The 24,744-nt window shown below is 42.1% G+C and overlaps 1 protein-coding gene across 1 annotated transcript; it reads left to right on the top strand.

Annotated features, from left to right (window-relative positions):
* Nucleotides 1-341: 341 nt before the first annotated feature.
* Nucleotides 342-21,741, top strand: EDEM1 (ER degradation enhancing alpha-mannosidase like protein 1). The gene is made up of 12 exons (XM_065407711.1): nt 342-769; nt 5,617-5,689; nt 9,121-9,224; nt 10,865-11,036; nt 13,666-13,849; nt 14,490-14,664; nt 15,294-15,414; nt 16,526-16,696; nt 17,404-17,477; nt 18,712-18,808; nt 20,281-20,469; nt 21,381-21,741. The coding sequence occupies exons 1-12, from the start codon at nt 342-344 to the stop codon at nt 21,468-21,470; spliced, it is 1,878 nt and encodes a 625-aa protein (XP_065263783.1). The 3' UTR covers nt 21,471-21,741.
* The last annotated feature ends 3,003 nt before the right edge of the window (nt 21,742-24,744 follow it).

The raw sequence follows: 24,744 nt of genomic DNA, 5'->3' as shown, positions 1-24,744 counted from the left end.
CTTGCCACGACAGCTCGCTGGCCTAGGCCCCGCCCCGCGGCGCTTTACGTGCGTGCGGCCGCATTCTCAGAGTGGGGCAATGGCTCTTCTTTTGATTGACATCCCGCGGCAGCCTATGAGCGAAGAGGACTGCCCCAGGCGGGGGACGTAGAGGGCGAAGCTGACCAACCAGGACCCGGCACGGGACTGCCTTATTTACTCTCGTGTCACAATATGTCCGGTTCCTTAAAGGGCCCGCCGGCTGGGTGTTGTGCTGCAGGGGGGAGTCGGGGTTCGCCTTTGGCTGGCTGGCTGGCGGCGGCGGGGTCTCTTTAAATTATGAGCGTGGGCAGCGCGCGACCATGCAATGGCGGTCGCTGGTGCTGGGCCTGCTGCTGCTGAGGCTGGGGCTCCACGGGCTGCTGTGGTTGGTGTCCGCGCTGGGGCCCGGCCTGGGCTTCCACCAGCGCTTCCCCTTCGCCCTCCCGCCGCGCGGGGCCCCCGACCCGCCCTGGCTGCGGGCCGCTGGCGGGGAGCCGCGGGCCGCCGGGCGCTGCGGGCGCGCCCACTGGGGCTGCCTGCTCCGGGGCGGCGGCTGCGGCCCGGCCGGGGGCGATGAGTACGAGAAGCGCTACAGCGGCGCCTTCCCCCCGCAGCTGCGGGCCCAGCTCCGCGACGCGGCCCGCGGCATGTTCGTCTTCGGCTACGACAACTACATGCGGCACGCGTTCCCGCAGGACGAGCTGAACCCCGTGCACTGCCGCGGCCGGGGCCCCGACCGCGCCGACCCGTGAGTGGCGGGGCTGGGGGGGGGCGCGGCGGCGGCTGCAGAGAGGGGGGCTGGTTGGGGCCGAGCAGAGGGGGCTGGTAGGATGGGGGGTTGGTGAGGAGGTGGGGGGGGTTAAAATGGGGGTAGGGAAGGGAAGAGGGGGACTAGGGTGGGAGGGGACTGGCAGGATGGGGGGTTGGCGAGGAGGTGGGGGGGGCTTTAAAATGGGGGTAGGGAAGGGAAGAGGGGGACTAGGGTGGGAGGGGGCTGGCAGGATGGGGGGTTTGGTGAGGAGGTGGGGGGGCTTCAAAATGGGGGTAGGGGAGGGTAGAGGGGGACTAGGGTGCGAGGGGGCTGGCAGGATGGGGGTTTGGTGAGGAGGTGGGGCGGCTTTAAAATGGGGGTAGAGGGGGACTAGGGTGGGAGGGGGCTGGTTGGTGGCGGTTTGGTGGAGAGAGGCAAGGGGGCTGTTAAGATGGGGGCTGGGGGAGAGAGAAGATGTGGTTGGGGAGCAGGGGGGCAGGCAGGCAGGGAGGAGGTTTGGGTGGAAGGGGGCTTGGTGTGGAGCAGGGGGCTGTCAAGATGGTGGCTTAGGGGAGGGGAAGGAGGGCTGGGGGTTGGCAGGTGGGGCTTTGGGGAACAGAGAAGCCTGTCTAGAGGTGGGGGAGGGAGGAGAGCTGCCTGGAGAGATCTGGCCATGGATTCCTGGTTCATTTCCCTGACCCTTGGTGGGTGTGGCTGCCTAGGGCCCAGCTGGGTCATGCACCCCCTCTGCCCCAACCATGCAGAGCCCAAGGATACTGCCATTTTTACATGGTGCTTTTTGCATTGAAGAGTTGCAGTCACTTTACAAACTGTTCCCAAGTATCACTTCATACCTCCTGGACATGTAGTCACCTCTGGGATGCAGCATGGCAGCAGCTCCAGAGTGCAGAGTAGCGCAACAAGCTAACTTCTCTACTATGGCTCCTCGCTCTAGTTGCACCTATTGGTAACTGGTGAAGAGCATTCTCTATTTCTCTGTGAATTTCTTCATATTCTTATTGTTGCTCTAATATGTATGTTCGTATTGTGGTATCTCTGTCTCTCCTAGTGTATATCTATAAATGAAGACATGTACAGTAGCAGCCTGCCAACCTATGTAGTTTAACTAGAAGCCCCAATAACTCCAGGAAGTGTTTAGTGTTAAACCAGTCGAAGTCCAAGGCCACCCTCCCCTTTACACCTACAGGTTGTTCAGGAGGTGAGCATTAATTCTATCCCATCTGTTTTAAAGCATAGTTGTAATCAGATAATTGATTGTAGAGAAGTGAAGTATTTAGCTCCTAAACTTTTATAGGGAATTGTGTGTGACTTGCATTGACTTTCATGGGCATAGGACAGCTAAATCCCCTCATAATGCTTTTAAATTCTAGGATTATGCCTCGAGTCACATATGTTTAGCTTCCTCTAAGAAAACACAGCAAGCATTGCTATAACTGCCAAAGAGCAAACTGTAACTTTTAAAAATCTTGTGTCCAGTCAAGTTATGATAAATGGCATCTTTTCAGCTTTGTATTTCACTTCTCCACCCAGTACCATGTTAGAATGTTAAAGAGCAATAATTCAGTAAGATAGAAAAATACTTCTTGGGTCAGAAATTACCTGGTCCTTTACTTCTGGTTTACATTACTTTTGTGTGTATGGAAGGGAGCATATCACTTGATGATTACATGTTCTGTTCATTCCCACTGGGGCACTTAGCATTGGTCATTATTGGAAGACAGGATACTGGGCAAGATGGACCTTTTGGTCTGAACCAGTATGGTCGTTCTTATGTACTAGTGAGGTTTGGTTAGCCTGTTTTTACGGCTCGTGACTTGGACAATAATTTCCTTCTTTTAATGTAGCTGAATGAATTTGTATATGTGGTCTGGATTAAGGCCTGGTCCACACTAACCCCCCACTTCGGACTAAGGTACGCAAATTCAGCTACGTTAATAATGTAGCTGAATTCGAAGTACCTTAGTCCGAACTTACCGCGGGTCCAGACGCGGCAGGCAGGCTCCCCCGTCGATGCCGCGTACTCCTCTCGCCAAGCTGGAGTACCGGCGTCGACGGCGAGCACTTCCGGGATCGATTTATCGCGTCTAGACAAGACGCGATAAATCGATCCCAGAAGATCGATTGCCTGCCGCCGAACCAGGAAGTGTACCCTAAGAATCCTCAATGAATCCAAATAGAATTATATCATGGCCCAGGTATCTTGTGATATATGTAGAGAACTGGCTTGGCTTTGAGCATTGTTTCTACTCTCAGATGTGTGCTTGTAAGGAAATTATTAGTTTTTGCAAGCAGAATGGAAGCACTTTAGTAGCACTAACTGGTAATACTGCAAATGCTTAATGTTGTTGAGTCAACATTATAGATGTTATTGTTTCGGTTCCCATAGCAGCAGCCTTAAAAAAGTGAAATTTATTTTTAAATTAAATGTGTAGCTTTCATGCTGTAAATGGCAAATTCTATTTTTGTTTGGGTTTTTTTGGGGGGGAGGGAAGGGGGTTGGTGTTTATTGTTTTTGGTTTTAAACCCCACTGACTTCAGTGAGGTTGAATTCAGAATGAGTTCACAATTTGATCTATTGGACCTGAAGTGAGGCAAGTATACTACCAGGAAGGATTTAAAAAAAAATAAAAATAAAATCCTCTCCTCCTGTACAGAGGTCTGTAGTCTCCTTTTTGATACTGCATTTTAGTAGCATTGAGTGTTTAAACAAACATGAAGGTAAAGCCACAGGAAGCACTTGGGTACATGTACGTTATTTAGTGACTGTTAATCTTTGTACATTTTGAAGCTGAAAGTAGAGTTTTTTGGTGCAGTAAATCTGTACTTGCTAATATATATATTTGGATATTTTTAACTTACTGGCACGCTGCCCAGAGACATTTGGCCAACTTAAAAAAAAAATCATAAAAAAGGTCAACCTGTCGTGTAAATTGCAGAGCAAAATATTCAACATCCCCTCTCTCTATATAATAACCAAATCAACCTTATACAAAACTATATAAAAGCTCTTAGCTTTTGTCTTGAAGGATGGCAGAGGCACAGGCCATCAGGGGATTATCCCAGAGAGCCACTTCAGCAAATACCTTAAAAACATAAACCTAGGCCATTGCTTAGAATTGCCACTGAGTTCTAGCTTTGAGAAATGAGAACAAGTTAACATTCTCTCATTCTAGAGAGCGCTGTTTTCAATCAGACATATTTTTCTTTAGAAATAGCTATTCACTGATGGCAGAAGAGAGCTAAAGCAGCTGTCCTATAAAATAGAATATTTAGGACTGCCCGGGGCGAGAATCACATTCAGATTTCAGAAAATTTCTGCTGATGGTAAAACATCCATGGCTGTCTTGTTACTGTTGCTATTACTACGTCAGAGATCCTCTCTGGATGAAGGAAAGCCTCTGTTCACCTGGATAACCAGCTTTGTGCAGGTTCCTTTTTGGTACTTTTGTAGTTCTCAGCTCATAGATGTTGGCATGCCTGTATGCTCTCTTGTATGCACAACAAATAGCAAATGTGTGCAATGTGCTCTGTAAAGTCTCAGTTCCTACTGTTGATTTAAAACCCTTGAATAATGCCATACTCTGTAGATTAGCTGCCTGATCGAAAGCCCATTGAAGTCTGGACTCTTAAGAATTGTAGTCTTTTAAAAAGAAAGCTGGTAAATTTTTAAAGGAACAACTTTAGAGACTTGTCATTCTTTATAATGAATAAAGACACATTTGTAGTTGCGACAGATATACATTTACCCAAACAACTTCATTTCAACTGTGTGTGTTACCTGTTTACAGGGTAGAGGTTTTACTATTATAACAGGCCTGTATTTAACTCTTCTTAATCACATAAGCTGAACGCTTGATCTCCAATGCAATACATCCCTACCCCCACCCCCACTTTTTTATTTAAAATAACAATTCCAGATTTGTTAAAGATGTAACAAATGTTCCCATCTGACCTGTATATAGTTTATGGTTCTGCTCACAATGTCTTACATACAGTCTATGCAGAAAGTATCTTTTCTTTTATAAGAAAACAATTGATGAAGTGTATGTTTAAAAAAAGTCAGTTTGGTCTTTTATTAAAATAAATATGAAATATTCTCACCTGCCCCTCTACCTGGCTGTCACAAGCAAGCTACTTTTTATAGGTGTAACAGTTAAGTGAAATGGATGACTGCAACAAACTAATCCAGTCGACCATATTTATTTTGATAGAACAAACAATTCAATGTGAAAAGGCTGTACAATGAATACGCTATTTAAAAAAAAAAAAAGAAGAAAAAGACATCTACACTTGAAGTCAATAGAAAAGACGGAAGTGACATGCTAGACTTGAAAAACAGTTTGAACTCCACCATGCCTTTCTCTAGGCCCTTGGCAAAAAAAATAAAATAAAAGGGGGGAGGGGGGGGTTGACTAAATTCACTGTATTGTAGCCTGGAGAGAGCCTAGGCTACAATAATGCATCAGAAGCACCTTCAAATGTATCCGCTTGAGTCCTGAAGAGGAGTAAGAGGCCTTTGTAACCTGTTGAAAAGTACTTTTTTGCCAGTCAAGACAGGGTCATAGGGCTCAATTTTACCCCCATGGGAATCCAAAGCAAACTCCTTAGCAGCATCAGACCCTTACACTCCCCCAAAGTAATGTCTTATATGCCTGGAAATAATTAAATACCCAAATACATATGATAGTACTTAGATTGGCAGCTTATTCTCAGACTTTATAACAGAGGGTGTTGCCTGGTTAATTTTTTTAAGATTTATCTTTTAGTATGGTGATTGTAAATAGATAGAACTATCATGTAACATTTAACTGTATTTGTTTCAGTTCAAATCTGAATATCAATGATGTCTTGGGAAACTACTCTCTAACTCTGATTGATGCACTGGATACCCTAGCGGTGAGTTGTCAAAATACAAAAGTATATATCTTCAAATTCTTAGCAGGAGGTAAGAATCCACAAGTTGCAGTGGCTTAGGTATTTTCCAAGAGGACATGGATGGTGACTAGAGTTGCTTTTTTGGGGGAGGAGAGGAAGGCAAGTGGCAGTGGGGGGAGGCTAGCCACTCATTATGGAAAAGGCTAAAGGAGATAAAACTGAGAATCTTTAAGATCTTGTCCAGGCCTCAGTGGTTGATTGTGTTAGAGGTAATCTTTGATAGCAATAGTTCTATAAAGCATTCTCAGGCTGTGCAGACACTGTACATATGTTAAATGGACAAAGCTCTAGAATTTTTGAAATTGCAGTTCTTTGAATCAATCTAAATAGATAGAAATCACCAGGAGAGAAAAGGGTAGCATAGGAGATTGAAAAGAACAAACTGAATTTTGCAAATTGAGTTAAATCCGTTTTAATGCATCTGGATAGTATTGTCAGTGATAAGTCTCTTCGCTAATTAAAACCTGATGGCAGTGTCTTAACTGGGGTCAGAGGGACTGCCTGAAAAAGAGTAAAATCAGTTGGGGAGGAGGCTTGAGGGGAGTGGGAGACTCAAGACGCTCTTGGAATACATGGTTCTCTTCCTGGCTTGGTTCCTTCACTATCCCAAGCTCCTGGCTCTTGTGGCTGTAATAAGTTTGGATCACTTTTTGTAAGTGTCCTCTTTCATTGACTCGTATATCAGGCCGACTCTACCCTTAAAAGTTAGGTCAACATAGCTATGCTGTGCAGGGGTGTGAAAAATCCAGAATTCTTCTGTCAATCTAGTTGACCTCTTGGAAACAGGAAAACCCCTTCCATTGCTGTAGAAAGCATCTATGCTATGGTGCTACAGTGCTGTTGCTGCGCTGCAGTATGACATGGCCTCATTCTATATCTGCTTCAGTGTAACAAACATGGTTACATGTTGACCACTTACGAGTACCCCACCCCCTCCTTTGCTTAAATATAATACGTGATTGTGTTCTGTGTACCTTCTTGGACAACAGGCTACACTTTTACGTGGTAGGCTTTTTCTCTTAACCAAAATTTTATATTTACTTCTGTGAAGTGTTTTCAAACTTTATGAAGTCCTGAGTACAGAAGGAAGAGTACTTTCCCTATATGATACAATTTTAAACAGCCTTTCCATAGTCTCATTTTTTGCATTGCAAGATCAGTTGTTTTGTTTTGTTTTTTAAACTGGATGCTTCAGTCAGATAATTACCATTTGTCCACAGCTATTGGATGGACAATGTCTTCTGTAAATGAATTCTGCAGTTGTATATTTTTCTTCTACATACTGTCTTTCCTGAAAGATCACAATGTATTTTTGCAAACTAAAGCACTTCCTCATCACTAAAATGGATATGTATCTCTGTGGTGAAAAGCTGCAGCTGTCTGATGGAGCACAGCAATGGTTTACAGAACTTAAAGCAGGAAATGAGGGGAAAAATGTTTTTAACTGAAATGGTAGAGGGGACCTTAAAATGCACGTACCCCAAGCTTGAATCCAGCTTTCAAAAAAAATGAATGTTGATATATCTGATCTTTGGTTTTAAAAATAAAGTGTTACGGCATATTTAATGGCCACAGGTCCACTTGTATTTTTAGTTTCCTCTCATGTACAGCAGTATACTGCTGTTCAGGGCCACACTAGAGCATTGGCTCAATACTGGTAGAAGAGTGCCACCTATTGAATATCCACTGCTTCTTGCATAGCATCTGTAGGCTGTTTTCCTGTTGAGGTCTTCAACCAAGAACTAAACCTGCTTAACTCGAAATACCATTTTACACCCTTATTCACAAGACTCGGCTTTCTTCTGAGATTGAAACCTTTTCCTTTAGGAGGTTCTTGCAGACAGAGACTTCCTCAATGCACAGCTACAAGCCAGCCTCCTTTTGCAGTAGCAGCTCTCATTCTGAATACTGGCTAGCCCCGCTGTAACTCACTCGTGCCCTCATGCTATTCTTAAAGGGGCAGCTCCCATTCTCTTATTACATAATTGAGTTCACCATTAACAAATATAAATCAGAACGACTACTACACACCAACCTTATTAATCTGTTTCTAAAACCTCTATTCCAAGGGCCTCACAATCACAGCACAAGGTGGCACAGCTGCTAAAATGGATCCCATGTCGCTGTCCCAACACTAATGCAGCGGTGTTAATAAAGTGGAGTATATTGATGTCCCTTTCCTCATCCTGCTAGTGTTTTGCAGTAGCCTCTGGTGGCAGCATTACTATATTAGAAATGCAGTTGCTGCAGTCTACAATACTTGTAAGACAGATTTTCTGTGTCGTTAATCAAACAAGCCTTTGGTTGTCAGCACCTTTTGACTTGGTCAGGAACACCCCAAATAATGAATTGGGTACTGCCCTAACAGAACCTATGACACTCCTTCCTTTTTTAAAGGGGCAGGTTCTATAGCTACATGTGGGAAGCTGAAAATTAAGTGGGGGAGGGAGGAAAACAAGCTCTGTTTATCTTCATAGAAAACAAGCTCTGAGCTGGACTTGAGGCTTCATGGAAGGGCTGAATTCACCTCTCACCCTGGAATACAGCTGGAGTAACTTCCATGATGTTAATGGAGTTCCATCAGTGTAAAACCAGTGTGAGAATTTGATTTTAAAACTCTTGGTGTCAGTATACATGGTTGTGGCGGAAATAACTTTATTTTGTATATTTTGTCGTCTCTTGAGCTTCTACAGGAAATGTGGCTGTTTTTATGTTTCCCTCTACATAGAAAAAATTCCTCTAACTTCCTGTCACTAATGTTGTTGAAACAAGCAATATAACTACATCTACTTGCAGGTGTAGTTAGTACGGACCTTGCTAGCATTGGGTAAAGTTAGCTAAGCATTGCTTTGTTTCCCCCTTGTATTATTCAAATTGTAAGAAATGCAAACAGATCTTTAAAAACTAAACTGAAGGCATATGAGTATCAACACATACTAGCGTAAATAAACAAAACAGCGTAGTAAATATACAAGGCAAGAAAGGGCTGACTTGTCGATTTTAGATGTTTTTATTATCTTGTGCTGTGTGAGGTGACTCAGAATGCTGTTTTGACTGAGGTGGGGGGTGGGGGGACGTAAGTGTATTATTTAAAAAGGGCAAAATGTATTGTAGCAGTTCTAGATACCCTTCTGTACTTCCACTACAACTACTTAGTGAAGTATTCTTGGCTTGTGTAATGGAATAAGTTTCCAAAAAGTGCTGTACAGGGGAAAGGGGGACAAGTTAGTGTTTATAAGTAGAAACACTGACTACGAATATCAAAGCCACCATTCTCTACCCAGATGACACATTTGTGGCTTAAAATAAAAACTGCATTAATTCTTTTTTCCTCTGTGCAATAACCTGATCGACCTCTCTATGTTCTTTAATATTTTTCTTTCATGTTAAAGGTAATGGGAAATTCTTCAGAGTTCCAGAAAGCGGTGAAGTTAGTGATTGACACAGTCTCATTCGACAAAGATTCTACAGTCCAAGTCTTTGAGGCAACAATCAGGTATGTGGTCATAAATATCTGACTAAATAACTGAGGTTTTACGTGTGTGGGAATGATTCAGAGAGGTTTCTTTGCTCAAAAAGAAACTTATTGGTCTAAAAAACTTCATTGCTTCCTAATTGTTCACTAGGTATCGTTAGTCTCAGAGTGACTAGAAGGTGTACTCAGTGAACTATCTTTCAAGTGCCACTGTTGTTTCTTTTTGTTAAGTGTCAGGGTTAAAACAAAAGGCAAGTGTGCTGTGGAGATCATTTTTAAGGTAGTCTTTCTTTTAAATTTTCTTCTTATTGAATAATTCTTAATGCTGCTTGCTCAGTCATTTCAAACTGCAAGACAGTATTTGGACAGCCGCACACTTTTTGTGGAGAGTTTATTCAGGGTATTGATATAAAATATGTTGTTGTGCTCCCTAAAAAGGGGCTTCTGTCAATATATTGTAGACAGGCTTTGCATAACTGAAATCCCCACATCAAAGTAACACTCCAGTATAACTGAAGTTCAGCAGTGCCATTCACTGTAATCTATAATCTGCAAACCATGCAAATGAAAAGAAAAATAATTTCCCAACCTTAGAATTCCTCTCCTCTCTCTCCGTTCTTTTCTTCTCCCAGACATTTGAAGAATATGTGCTACGCAGGATGTCCTAAATATCACTTTATTTAGCCTAGTTGGGACCAACGCATTGATATTGACTACTATCTTACCAAAATCCATTTTTATTCTGATTTTGTGTATAACTGGTATTTCAGGAAAGGTCTCATATGGGTTAAATTTGGATATTTTTGTCCTCATTTATTGTTCCGTTACAATCTCATTTTATTGTGTCTTATCTCGAGTTAATTAACATTGTGGGAAGACACATTCTGCTCTCTAACCTGCTTTTAAAAAGTCTTTTAAAAAACTTTTGATGTGGTTCATAGCCCTGTTTCATTTGATCTTGCAGATGTTGACACTGTATCAAGGTGGAGCTGTACTAATAGAGCAAAAGTCCCTACCTAATCAAATCCTGAGGGAGGGCGTTATAGGGCTCTTTCCAGGGGTGCAAGCTCTCCATTCATTGTGCTTGGTCTGTGAATCCCAAATGAGTCTCTGCAGCCCAGGACTGAAGTTTTTCGTTTTGCCTTCTGCACTGTATACTTTGACTTTAATGGTGCAGGAATGAGGGGAGCAAGGGTGGGTTGTGTGTATGTGTGTGAGAGAGAAAGGATGCCACCTTCTTCCCCCAACTTATAGCTTTGCAGTGGGTTATGTCCTCTCTGAATCACTCCTCTTTTTCAACGTATGTAATAGTCCTTCACTGACTGATGGCTCATTTTTGAAGCTTATTAAAAGGCACTGTGTGCCAAGATTCTTATAAATGTTCTCACAGTTTAACTAAATCTGTTCGTATAGTAAAACTAAAGAGAAAATTCGCGTATTGTGAATGGAGATGTTGAGATAACTGCATCCAGTCTTAGCTGTCTTATTGAATTTCAGTTTATGATAGGACCTAACCTTCAGACCGATGGAGTTTTACCAAGTTTGCTCAGTGTTCTTTTGTAGCATTAGGTATTGGCCACACTGCAAGAGGCAGGATATTAGAGTTCATATTGCAAATTCTGTGGATTTTTTTTAAGGTTCTGCAATCTCTCTTCCAATAGGGTTTTGGGAAGTTTGCTTTCTGCCCACATAATAATTACAGATACCAAGCAACCCTTTGGTGATATGACCATTACAGATTATGATGATGAACTCTTACATATGGCTCGTGATCTGGCAGTGAGGCTGCTACCTGCCTTTGAGAACACCAAAACTGGAATTCCCTATCCTCGGGTAGGTGTGATACAATCTGTATTGATATACGGCGGTAACTTCCTTATGCTTGTCTTTGTAAGGAAATGCAACTTCTACTTTTACAGTAGTGAAATCTTTCTTTTATCTAAAAGGTACAGCTGTAGGCATCAAATGTGACTTACTGTATTTTCCAGTACTATGCAGACTTGTTTAGAGCCCACTTTTCCACTCTGTAGATGCCAGGCTAAAGATTAAAAACTTAACTTCTCTGATATGCCTAAACTTTTTTTGTTCAGAGAATGTAGAGTAGGTAGTTATATTCTCCTTTACTCTAGCCAAACTGTACAGACTTATTTCTAACTCTTCCTCATTACTCAAGGTGCTATGTGTTGACTTTAAAGTACTGTATACATTAAATATCTTAATTTAGAAGGTCCCAACTAAAATTAACTGTTATCATGCAGGGAGGCATGTCTGTAGAGTTACTTCAGTAGCATCAGTGAATTAATGATTCACCAAAATAGTGCACATCCAGAATAGAAGCATGGACACTAGTTTAAATTATTATGTATTATATCAACACTCTAAAATGAGAGGTAATGCATGGCAGCTGGCTTACCACTGACATTTACTTTTTTTATATATATGACTTAAATGAACTTCGCTGAGTTAGAAAAATCTACTCACTTGTGGCAAGTTGAAAGCCATCAACGTCTGCAGAATCCAAGCTTTTGCTTAAAATGTTTCTAGTCTTTAGTGTTGCAAAGGAAACATTCCAATGTTGAATAGTAAATCGATGCAGTCTCTCTTTCCTGAGTCTGCAAATTGACTTCTTTGCCAGGTTCATCTGTTTGAAACTAGGGTGGAGGCTAAGGAAGGAACAGGAAAAAGGTTGATTTTTTTTTCTGTGTGTGAAAACCTTCCATGTTTTGGCCAACTATATAGCGGTTCAAAACTTTCTGAATGTTGACATTCTTAAAATCCTGGAGCAAGGGAAGAATTCTTATTACACTTTTTCCAACCAGATCTATTGTCAGTTTTCAATTTCACTGGAGAGCCTGTCTAACAAGTGTCTTTTTAGTTTTTGCTGTTCAGAACATTGTGGGCAGTAATGAAATGGACAAGGATTTGGGACCATTTCACTCTGATGGGTTGCTCTTGGAGAAAGTCCAATGCATCCATATAGTGGTGTTCAGGAGCTGCCCCAGGGGAAGCACTCAAGTGAAGGCTGGAAGAGGAGAGGAGAAGAGTAGAGGAGATACCCCTTGAGTCTCCACCACCATCATGGCAGCCAGGAAATGAGGGAGTGGGGGTAGGAACTGAAGATGGCCCAGGTAAATTTATCTTGTGATAGACCTGAAGAAAAGGTGACCTGAAGCCAAGAAAGCTTTAATGAGTAGGACATAAGCAAGAGGTTTGTGGGGGTTATTGCCAGTTAACTTCTGTTCATGCATCATTAAATTAATCTTACTGAATAAAAACAGTTGTTTCTTTACAATTAGAGTGTGTGCACGCAGTATGGCAGGTCAGTTGTCTTTCCTTCTGGCTATTAAGCTTAATCCTTGGGCTCACAGGTATCAAGTAACTTTTTCAAGGCCTGGAATTTAGTGCTTGTGAACAGTGCTGCACTGATTGCTTTGCAGAATGAATGCAGTATGGTGAGTAGCAGGAGTCCAGGCTTACCCCATAGTGCTCTCTAACTAATGGGAAATAATTCTTCTAGGGCAGAGATGGCAATCCTGTCTTGATGGCCATTTATTTCTTGGCTCTCTTGTGCAGATAAAACTGTACGCCATTGGTGAGGGCCTCTTGCAGCTGCTGCAGATCTAAGTTATCTCTGCCATTGAGATTCCTTATTCGAGTGTGAAGGCAGAATATTTCTTTAAATGTGCAGAATTATGAGATTCCCACTAAACACTGTTGAGAATGAGAACATTATCTCTGCCATGAAGTAGTAATGGACTTAAATGTGGATACTGCAGAAAGATTTTTTTTTTCCCTGTGAAAGATGCATAGCATCTCATAGCAGAAGATTAGCTCATCATTTAGGTAATTGTTTCTAGCTACAATGTTGCAGTTTCAGAATGGATCACCTATTCTGCAGATGAAATGTGGTGTCCTACCTCAGTCTTCTTTATTGGGATGTATTTCTCTTCTTCACAACAACCAAATGAATTTTAAAGGATTATTGTAATTACTTTTTGAGCTGTTATGTTTGCATCCACTGTATGTAGTATAAAGAGATTGCCAGTGTCCTTTCATTCCCAGGAACGAGGGAACAAGTTGAGGTGCACAGAAGAGTGAAGCTGTAATTCACAGTTTACAAACCTCAATGCACAAAATTAAGCACCTGAATTTCATAGGTGCTGAGCACTTGCAGTTGAGTAATTGTATGCTTAGCACTTCTGAAAATCAGGGGCTGTTTACTTAGGCATATGAATCCTACTTAGACATCTAATTTCAGGGACCGAAGTTTGAACTCGGATTGCAATACATTCAGCTCTGGCTCCAATTGGTGGGAAGTTAATCTCTTCTCAATATATGTAACTAATGCGCACTCCATTAAAAAGCCTGGCATCTATAATACAGCTAAGAGTGGAACTTAGAATATTGTAGCACTCGTTGCATGACATGTTGAGCAACTGAAGCTCCTGTATCTGTTTCACAGGTGAATCTAAAGACGGGAGTCCCTCCTGACAGCAATAATGAGACCTGTACTGCAGGCGCTGGCTCTTTGTTGGTGGAGTTTGGCATTCTTAGCCGGCTGCTTGGAGATTCCACGTTTGAATGGGTGGCACGGCGAGCTGTTAAAGCACTGTGGAGTCTTAGGAGCAACGACACTGGACTATTAGGTAGTCAATGCTCCCATGTGCTTTCCAGATGTTTTAGTCACTTCAGTCAGAACAGGATGTATTAACTGTCTTGTCTCCCGTCCTTCTATTTTTAGATTCCCGACTTCCTGCACAGTAGTGCTTCACACATTCTCCAGTGTATATAAAGGGCACCACTTATCTTCTATCTGACTTTGATATTGTGGGCTCTCTACATATGTACGCTTGTTATCTGTCTGTGATGTTCTGTGGATGTACAGGGAAAGCATCATAGAGATCCAGGACACAAACCCCTGATGGTTGGATTTTTCCAAAAAACCACAATTGTGAAATCAATTTCTGAGTATGGCACAAACTTGAAGTTCCTACATATGTAGGCTCCATTAACATAAATTAAAATAGCATGTGAGTAAAGGCTGCAGGATAGGACCGTTAGTCTTTGAATAACTGCATGAGAGTACTAAGCTTAATTCATTCCTTGAGCAAACAAGCATTAACTTTTTGACAATACTTTTTCCTTATAGTTATTTTGTAACTTGAATATGTGCAGATCAAGAATTGGAACTTTAAAAATGAGTTGTCACCTGTGCTTCAACTAAAATATGCACCAGGAAATGTCTTAGACATAAATCTTTGTCTTTCTGTCTGTCTATCCCTGAAGGAAATGTCGTGAATATTCAAACTGGCCATTGGGTTGGAAAGCAAAGTGGCTTAGGAGCGGGTTTGGATTCATTCTATGAGTATCTATTGAAATCTTACATCCTTTTTGGAAAAAAGGAAGACCTAGAGATGTTCAATGATGCATATCGAAGTATTCAGAACTACTTAAGAAGAGGGTATGTTTCCCACAGCTATGATTTTCTTAAACTTACAAACGCTCCAGTGCTGGGTGATAAGTTGTATAGTATCAGCTGCTCTCTTTGGAGAAGCTGTGATCTCAAACAATTTTTCCTTGATGGAATTATCTGGCCACTGTTGTTTGAAATTTGCACCAATAGTACTCCTATATAGATCAGTTGATGGGGGAGAGGAGAAGAGAAATGGTAAATCACTGTACATTTAAACCAGTCTTTATTACTTGGGACAGTAGTAAAAAAAGACAGACCATCCCAGAGGGAGGGAAGGGTGTGTGGGTGCGTGCAAGAGAGAGAAACAGTACTATACATGCTTGTTTAAGGCCCAATCTTACCCTTCTTGTGTCAGTGGTAAGACTCCCATTGATGTTTGTGAGAGTAGGATTAGGCTCTGAATTTATATAAATAATGAATATTATATGGGATTAACCCTGTTTTCCTAATGACTTATAATAACATAGGCTCAAAAAAATATAGTATCCCCACATCTGTAGAATTCACAGTTTCTGTGATAGTTGTAAGTTATGGCAATGTTGTAAGAATTTAGCATTAACGTGCCTTGTGCTCTCCTGAAAACGAAACGTTCATGTGTTGTTATGGTTGCTTTGCAGACGGGAAGCCTGTAATGAAGGTGAAGGAGACCCTCCTCTCTATGTTAATGTAAATATGTTCAGTGGGCAGCTGATGAACACCTGGATTGATTCTCTGCAAGCCTTTTTTCCTGGACTACAGGTAATCTCAATTTTCAGTCTTTTGGAGACTAGGTAGTACGGTGGGTTGGTTTATTAGAGATGTTCATTTTAATGTTAGTTCTGGCCACAAGTGAGAGTCTGAACCACAGGTGCCAGTTTCTTCCTTTCCCTAGGGGTGCTCAACCCTCGCTCAGCCCCTGTCCCGCCCCCACTCCTCCTGCATGCCGCAAAACAGCTGATCTGCGGCGGGCGGAAGGAGGAGGGGTTGATCACTGGGGCAGGAGGCACTGGCGGGATAGCGGGGAGCTCACTGCCAGTGGGTGTTTACTAAACACCCACTCATTTTTTTTCCATGGGTGCTCCAGGACTGGAGGACTCCAGGACTGGAGCACCCACGGAGTTGGCGCCTTTGGTCTGACCATATCCTGGAGTCCCCTGCAAACCCAGCAACCAGTTTGTCATGGCTGACTGTCTGCAAAAGAGAGGGCCAAGACTAGATAGTGGGGTAACTCTGCCTAAAACTGAACCAGAGGGTAGGTCTACACTTACCCGGTAGTTCGGCGGCGAGCGATCGAACTTCTGGGTTCGACTTATCGCGTCTTGTCTGGACGCGATAAGTCGAACCCGGAAGTGCTCGCCGTCGACTGCGGTACTCCTGCTCGGCGAGAGGAGTACCGCGGAGTCGACGGGGGAGCCTGCCTGCCGCGTCTGGACCGAGGTAAGTTCGAACTAAGGTACTTCGAACTTCAGCTACGTTATTCACGTAGCTGAAGTTGTGTACCTTAGTTCGAATTAGGGGGTTAGTGTAGACCTGCCCTAAGACTGAACTCAGCAAAGCGATGCTGAGAAGCTTGGCCTGCACTTCACTAGACTTTAAACTAGTCCCCAATTTTCAAGAATTAATTCTGATGCTAATCTTGCCATTTAGGGATCTGTGATGTGTTGATATAAGCTCCCTCATGCCAATGTTTCTGGTGTGAATGAACTAACAGTATGATTCTGCTTTTATTCGGGCCTCTTCCCTCTTGAGGCGTATGTTACATCTGGGCATCCAATGCAATATGTGGGATGAAAAGTGAATTACTGTCTCTGCGTTGTGTTAGCATAGTGTTTCTTACATGCACATGTTTATAGCTGTTAATTATTTCTAGGTTTTAATAGGAGATGTGGAAGATGCTATTTGTCTCCATGCCTTCTATTATGCCATATGGAAACGATATGGAGCTCTTCCAGAGAGGTACAACTGGCAGTTACAGGCACCAGATGTCCTCTTCTATCCACTGAGGCCAGAGTTGGTGGAATCTACCTATCTTCTTTACCAGGTACTTCTCATTCTTTAAGAATGTGGCCTATATAAGTGCTGTGGTTTCAGAATGCACCTCTGCTTTTTCTATTATGTACTTGGTCATGGTCAGGCACCAAACCTCATGCCAGTCCATCAAAAATATTTTTTATATAGAAAGTCTCCCTAGCGCACTGTGTTTCAGACATGTAAAACAGCATGTGCTGCTTGCTTTGAACAGACGCTGAATTAGAAGTCGTTTCTAACACACTCAAAATGCCTTCTTTCAGATGTCATACGTAGCAGATCCTTGAACAAATACTTATATGGCAGAATTAATATTTAAACTTGGTGTGGCAGCTGTTACAGTGGAAACAGGATCTGTGCAAAGGCATGTAACCACCTCTCCTCTCAGGTTCACCCTGGCACAGTTTGATTTAGTCCAAAGGCAACAATAATACATTTTTTAAACCATCAGCTTCTCTCTGCCAGAAAACCAACAAAGATTCCTGCATCTGTTCTCTTCCAGAGGGCAGGCCCAACAGGACCTTTCCACTGGGGCAAGTTATGAAAAGCCCCAGGAAACAGTGGGGGCACTGACTAGTCTGTCTAAAAATGGCTATCTTGAGAATGTGCTCCACTAAACTCCTTTATAGCTCCAATAAACCCCCACCATAATAAATACCAGCTTGACAATATTTTGAATTCCTGACTTTTTTTCTTTCTTTCTTTTCTTTCTCTACCCAGGCCACAAAGAATCCTTTTTACCTTCATGTAGGCATGGATATTCTTCAGAGTCTGGAAAAATATACAAAAGTCAAGTCAGTTTTCAAAGTCCTTACCCTTCTGTCTACTGTCAATGTGTATTTGTTTAAGACTCTAAATGATCTTAAAATGTAAAGAGGTGATAAATATTTTTTTCAGAAAGATGACAAAGTACTTAAAAGTTACATTTAATAATAAATTCTGGAGGTTTCTTATTTGAGTCCGCATATACATGTGATGTAACTGGCTTGTCTTCAGGTAGAAATCTGCATCTTCAACTGGGAAGGAATATTCAGAGTGCTTTTTTGAATGTTTTCTAAATGTATTTATTTTTTTAAACAAAAGATCCTTTCAGTAATGTCTTTTTGTCTTGATACTATTTTTCCAGAGAATTGGGTCAGTTTTTGGCAAAAGGGAGAAAACTGACTTGCTTAAGTTCTCTTAAGAGGAATATTCCTAACCTCAGACCAATCTCTAGTTTAAGTTTGGACTTAATCAAAATTTAGGGGTTCTCTGATCTAACATTTTGGTTTGAGACTACCTCCTTATCAAAACAAAAGTTACTCTTAAATGGTGCCATTGATGTTTGAGTATGGGCTTGGTACCTATTTTACTAATGTTATTGCAGGACTCATACAGGAAACTTGAGGTAATATGGTTTTAGACCTATCTGCTAAAATAAATACAGTGATTCCAAATAAAACACTGTGAAATGTAGCTTCTCTGTGTTGCAAAATGACCCTAGATTATCTTTCACTTGCACATTTTTAGGCACAGAATTTGTTTTTATTACTTTTCAAAAGTCATCCAACAACCAAATATTTGTTCAAGACTTGTGAAATATAACTGCTGCTAGAGTACTAGGCTGGATGATAACTGCCTTTATGTATTCCTAATGATACCCCAAGTTGTGGCTATAAGGAAGACCAAGAGACTGTTGGCAGCCCTCCTCAGTTTCCCAGAGAAGTTGTTAAACTGTGAAGGCATAGATCAGGACTCTGTATGGTCATTCTCTGACCAATCTGGATTCTTGCTACAAATATATTATATTGCACTGGTTATCCCAATACATTTGTTTTAGGGTAGTACTGTATAACAAAATGTGTGGCTTAGTTCACAAATAACAGTAGTGGTATAAACCTCTATCTTTCTAAAGTGTGAGATGTCTCATCTTACTTTAATTTTAACTTCAACCCATGTTTGGCATTTGGTCTGAATGAAGTTAGGAATGTGTTTTGTTCTTAAATGTCAGATAGGATGGAAATAAATCCAAACTAAATTTAATTTTAGATGTGGCTATGCTACATTGCATCATGTCATAGAGAAGTCAAAAGAGGACCGGATGGAGAGCTTCTTTCTCAGTGAAACATGTAAATATTTGTATCTGGTATGTATTTACGTCTATCACAATCACCAAAACACTCGGGAACTTTATATTACAAGGAAGAAGCTTTCTTGTAGGGACTGCAGGCAAGCAACAATAATAATCGTAGAAATGCAGGGCTGGAAGGGCCCTTAAGAGGTCATGAAACCCATCCCCCCATTTCCATCCCTTGTTGAGGCAGGATTAAGTATTCCTGGACCAGTGGTCACCAACCGGTCGATTGTGATCAACTGGTTGATCCTAGAAGATCTCCCAGTCGGTCGTGATCTCCGGCAGTGCAGTGTGGCTGCCACTAAGGCAGGCTCCCTACCCCGGCCCCATGCTGCTCCCTTAAGTGACCAGCGTGGCCCCGGGAGCGGGGGTGGGAGGCGGCCGAGAGAGCTGCGGGGGTGGTGCTTGCAGAGAGGGGAAGTGTGTGGAGCCACTTGCCCCCCACCCCCCTCCCAGGGGACGCAGGGGCGCGTTGCTCCCTTCTGGGAGCGGTGTGGGGCCAGGATAGGCAGGGAGCCTGCCTTAGCCTCGCTGCACCCGCCATCGACTGAGAGCTGCTGGAAGGAAGTGCTGACCAGCAGGAGGCCACACCCCAGCCCTGATCCCCCTCCTGCACCCCAAGCCCCACTCTGAGCCCCCTCCTGGAGCCTGCACCCCGTAACCCCTCCTGCACCCCAACACTCTGCCCCAGTCCAGAGCCCCCTCCTGCACCCAGACTTCCTCCTAGAACTTGCACCACTCACCCCCTCCTGCATCCCAACCCCCTGCTCCAGGCTCAGCCCAGAGCCCCCCCGACACTGCGAACCCCTTGGGGCCCTAACCCAGAGCCCGCACCCTCTCCTAAACCCCAGCCTCCTACCCCAGCATGGTGAAAGTGAGTGAGGGTGCGGGGAGGGGGATGGAGTGAGCGGGGCGGGGTTTGGGGGGGGGGGCACGGAGTAGATCCTGGGTTGCCCTTAAATTCAAAAAGTGATCTTGGTCATAAAAAGGTTGGAGACCACTGTCCTAGACCATCCCTGACAGGTGCTTGCCTAACCTGTTCTTAAGAATGTCCAGTGACATAGATTGCACAATGCTGGGGGGGAAGGGAAAGGCTGGCTGCCATGATTCATGTTATAAACTTTTGAATTCCTCAGGAAAATATCTTTAGTCTGCACACTTCATGTAAGCACTTAAATTAGTGCAAAATGAGTGCTTAAAGTATTCAGCTCTCGTACTGAGTAGTCATCTTCTAACTACCACCATTTGCTCTCTGCTTTTAGAATTACAAACAACCCCCACCCTAAAATTATAGTTTCCTTTTACTCTAATGGAAATGTGTGCCTCCAATCTCAAAAAATGTGACAAGATTGTTTGGTGTACTGACTTGTTTGGTGTCATGTTGAATTTGTGTGCATGCATTTGATGAATGTCCTGGTAACAAACATGAGTTTCATTAGATGGATAGCGTCATGCTTTATCTCTTTCCCCTGCCTCTTGTTTAGTTGTTTGATGAAGAGAATCCAGTGCACAAATCTGGAAATAAATATATGTTTACTACTGAGGGGCACATTGTGTCTGTGGATAAACGTTTTCGTGACTCGCTATGGCAAGATACCTTCCCTGAAGAAGAGGAAAGGAATGCCGAAAAACTAAAGCCTAACGAATTAAAAGCCATGAACTCCAGTTCTAACGTAAGCAGTATATAAAGTGTCTCTGGCTGTGTGGTTGGAGAAAGGGGTGGTGGAATATTACACCTTGACAGATGAGGGAGAAGAAAGCAACTTTGAAGTGGTAACTAATGAACTTTGTGCAGCAAACTTGTATTCAGATATTTAAAAAATACTGAACATCTCAAGACTTTTGAAAATTAGAGTGAATGCGTATCTGAATGGGTCTGGATGGCTTGGAATACAACCTGTCAGATCCTAGGTCCCTTGCTCCGACTGTCCTCTTTCATAGTAATTGAAAATAATTGTCACCTGATTGTTAGGGGATGTGCACAGAGTAAATTGGTGTCCTCCATTCATTCCTAGAGGTCAGCTTTGTGCATTGCCCAACCACCAGCTCAGACCCGGACTTTAAAGCCAGAAGGGACCATCCTGATCATCTAGTCTGACCTCCTGCACATTGCAGGCCACAGAACCTCACCCACCCACTCCTGTAATAGACCCCTAATCTCTGACTGAGTTACTGAAGTCCTCCAGTCACGATTTAAAGACTTTAAATGGTGGATTCTCTGTAACTTGCTCTAGTTTAAACTTGCAAGTGACCTGTGCTCCTCCATGCTGCAACATGTGAAAAACTCCAAATACAAACCAAGAGAACACGACTTGTTGTGAAGTTTGCCTAAGACCGAACGTGCGGGGTACTAATCAGGGTTCGGAAGGGCAGGAGAGTGAGGACCCAAACACTACCCGGCACAGCAGTACTTACTGCCACGAGTAATCCTGTTGGTCAGTGAGACCATTGCATATGGTGCTAAGCTCTACACTTGGTAGTGTTTGCAGGATCCGTGCCTGAGATTGTAACACTGCAGTACAGAAAATGTACATGATTGATTATACAGAGTTTTGAATTTTATGATTTGTTGCTTTGTTCACAGTGCAATAGGGTTCCTGATGAGAGAAGATACTTGTTGCCGCTGAAGAGTATTTACATGAGACAGATTGATCAGATGGTGGGTTTGATCTGAATTTGTTCTTCAGAGTAATGCTTCATAATATGCAAGGAGGAAAGTGGACTCTGATTCTGATACAAATATCTACAACTGTACACCTGCGATGCGTCCCTACATATACTGAGTCACTTAAATAGCCACTATGTTTCTTAAGGATTTAACTATAAACTGAGAGGGAGATCTTGATAGAGTTTAATCGTCTTCAAAGTGAAATGTAGTAAAGCAATGGGAACTCTAAATACAATTTGAACAGAGTTCTGTCCTGATAAAAGTTCACACAGCAAACCTTGTATTGCAGATGAAGGCTGGATAATCTGGGAGTACAATTTTTTTTTTTTTTTTTTTTTTTTTTTTAATTTAAAAAAGCAATTGGCATGTGCCATGAAAATAATTTTGCTACCTTTTTGTAGCTGTATTGTAAATGATGTTCCTTTGGAAAAAGTTTAGTATCTAAGTTGAAAATGTTTTGGCGTTTTGATGGAAAGGAAAGGGAATGTGCAATTTTATCACCAAATTTAATCATTTGGATTGTTCTGACTAGCAATAACAATGTTATTTGTTCCTCAGGTAGAAATATTTGTAGTGGATTTTGGTTGAAACAGGGTTGTGTTTAGAATAACAGCTTTGAGAGGCAACTCCTAGTCATAAAAGAAAAGTTCTCAGTACAGGCATGAGATGTTTAAAGCAGTGTTCTTAACATGAATTGCACGTTCACAAAAGCATACTAGCTATAGAAACCAATAATTTAAGAACAAGGTGCCTTTGTAGGGGAAATGCACAAGCCACTCTGAACTCTCTCAGCTGCTCACCTTGTATTGCTTAGCTGAACAGATGTTCAAAATATTCTTTAGATTATTTCTGTCATGTACCTAATCTCTAATGCCTTTTGTAAAGAGATCCTGAAGAAGTATACAATTATCTGACAATATGAAAACAAAGTAATTATATTGTTGGTAGTGCTTTTGGGGTTAGTGCCTTAAGCTTACCTTCCCTCATTGAAAAAACTGAGCTTTTCTTTGAGTGAGAATATATTTTTGTTAAATGGAGTCAGTTACTTTTGGAGTGCCTTGGTCATACAATGTTGAGTCCCAAAGAAACTGAAGTTGGTATTTTAAATACTGGAAGGATGTTGCCTATTATGCATATCCCAAAGAACGTTGGATTATATCTTTTTTTCTGTGAATTCAGTCCAATATTGTACTGTACATGCTGATGGGTGTCGCCATGGTTGAGGAATTCATACAGAGCCTACAGCATGCTGAGATCCCTCTATCGAAAACGGTAGCAGTGGAGTGCGTTAATCAACTTTCAGGAGGTACACCAGCATTTCACAGGTCAGGCCCATAGTGGCTAGTAACTCAATCTTCCCTTGTGAAAGTCCCTTTTGTGCCTCCATGATGAGCTGTGGTGGGGGGGAGGGGAGGGTGGAAAACTGGCTGGTTGCCACCTGCCCCTCAGCTGCACCAAGTGCAGCTCAGGCATGCTTGAGGATGACTGTGTGAATACTTGGGAAGAAAGCAAGTGAATTTGGGACAGTTTGTCATGAAGGAGGAAAAAAAATCCCTTCAACTGAGACTGAAACACAACTTATTTTAAGGATTACTATTTTTAGTGCTTCTCATCAGTTAAATCTATATTTTAAAATCTCTTTTAGACTGCAGTTAGTGTATTCAGCTACCACATTGTTTCCTACTTATAGAGCTAAAACTTCAATAGGAATTTCAAAGTAACAGAGCCAAACTTAATGTGTGTGTGTATATACAGATCATCTTAGTCTTATGACAGAAATCAAGTTATTCATAAGCCATATGTTGCTTTCATAAAACATTTCTAACAAACGTGATGAAGTCCATGTATATGAGGCGCATGCTTAACTTGGTATACAGATGCATCTCAGGGACCTCCAACTAGACTTTTCTGTTCTTGCTAACAGATTTATCATGTATTCAGGAAACAAAATCTTGTCTTCCTATTTTTATCTGGTAACTTTTGAGAATGGGGGAAGAGAGGGCGACTTATGACAGGTAGCAGCTGTAAAGTTCCCAAAACGTGTATGAGGGTCTGGTGCCTTTTTGAAGTTAGATGCATCCTGAGCTATATAGTATTTTTTCTTAATTATGGGTTTCAAAACTATTACTAGAATATTTCATAGTCACTTCAGTGCCTATTTTAAAGCAAAACATGCTTCCAAGGTGTTGTGATCCAAAGATGTATTAGGGGAATGCGGGTGATACAATCAGCCTCAGTTGCTAATTCAAGTGCAAAGGGTATATGGAAGAAGCCTATTCTGTTTACTGGGGAAGGCATAAAGCAAAAATATCCGGGCATTCCAAAATGCTGCTACCTGGGCCAGACCTCTTACTAGCCGGTGATTTGAAGTGAGAAACTTTATTAAAGTTAGTAATGTGAAAAGAAACCTACATAGGGCCTCCAAAACTTGCAGTTTACAATTTATTGTAAGCAATTAGTTCATGCCAACAGGTGTCCTGGTGACTACTTCTGCTGACAGCAAAACCTCCCTGATCCTCAGTTAAGCCCTTTGAACACGCATTATATGCCCCACTACTTACAGTAGTGTTTGTGCCTTCTGAAAAATTGAGCTGAAATGCAAGTTCCAGTTGGGGGTTAAGTAAAAGTATATGTTAAATTTGGGTAATTCTCAAAGGAACAGTTTGCTTAACCAGGCTGTACAATTTTTATTTTTCTCAAGTTTTTAATTTTAGGATTACACTTTTTTCATTTTTATGTGGATTGCCAAAATTAGACTGACATTCTTTAATTGCGGAATTGGTACAGTATGGGCAGAGGCAGTGCAGGCATCTCTGCTCTGTCCAGCTGGTATGCCTCAGCCTTGTATTAGATGAATACATTACATCTAGTACGGAGAAGAGTTGACTCTCCATGACTTTTCAGTGCAGATCACTAGCCGTGACGCCAAATAGGATGTAGTCACCTGTCTGCTAGAAACAGGGCTGATGTCACCAATTTGCTTTTCATAATCACCTAATAGCCATCATCCCATAGAAATAAACTTGGGTTACTATGGTACTGGATTTAATCTGGTGACCTGAAGGTGAAAGACACAATCTCCTCAAATGATCCAATTTTTCCTTCTCCCTGCACCCCCCTTCTTAAAAGTATTTTTGAAATAAAACATTGCAAAACACAGGCCACATCTTATGTTTAGGGCACTAGTGTGAAAATCTATTTTTAATTAAGTATTAGAGCCAAGCTGAAAATACTGCTGGGATGACTTGCTGATATTTGTAATGTTGTATGTCTCAGTGTA

The sequence above is a fragment of the Emys orbicularis genome, chromosome 7, assembly GCF_028017835.1.
Source record: "Emys orbicularis isolate rEmyOrb1 chromosome 7, rEmyOrb1.hap1, whole genome shotgun sequence".
In the NCBI taxonomy this organism is placed as follows: domain Eukaryota; kingdom Metazoa; phylum Chordata; order Testudines; family Emydidae; genus Emys; species Emys orbicularis.
This window is presented reverse-complemented; position numbering and strand designations above follow the sequence as displayed.

Bases quoted from the DNA above. Each gene is read 5' to 3' on its own strand.
- EDEM1 (XM_065407711.1), top strand. From the start codon at position 342: ATGCAATGGCGGTCGCTGGTGCTGGGCCTGCTGCTGCTGAGGCTGGGG. The intron at 17,478-18,711 runs GTCAGTTTTCAA...ATTTAATTTTAG, and splicing joins GAAAAATATACAAAAGTCAA to ATGTGGCTATGCTACATTGC. The intron at 20,470-21,380 runs GTAAGCAGTATA...CTTTGTTCACAG, and splicing joins CCATGAACTCCAGTTCTAAC to TGCAATAGGGTTCCTGATGA.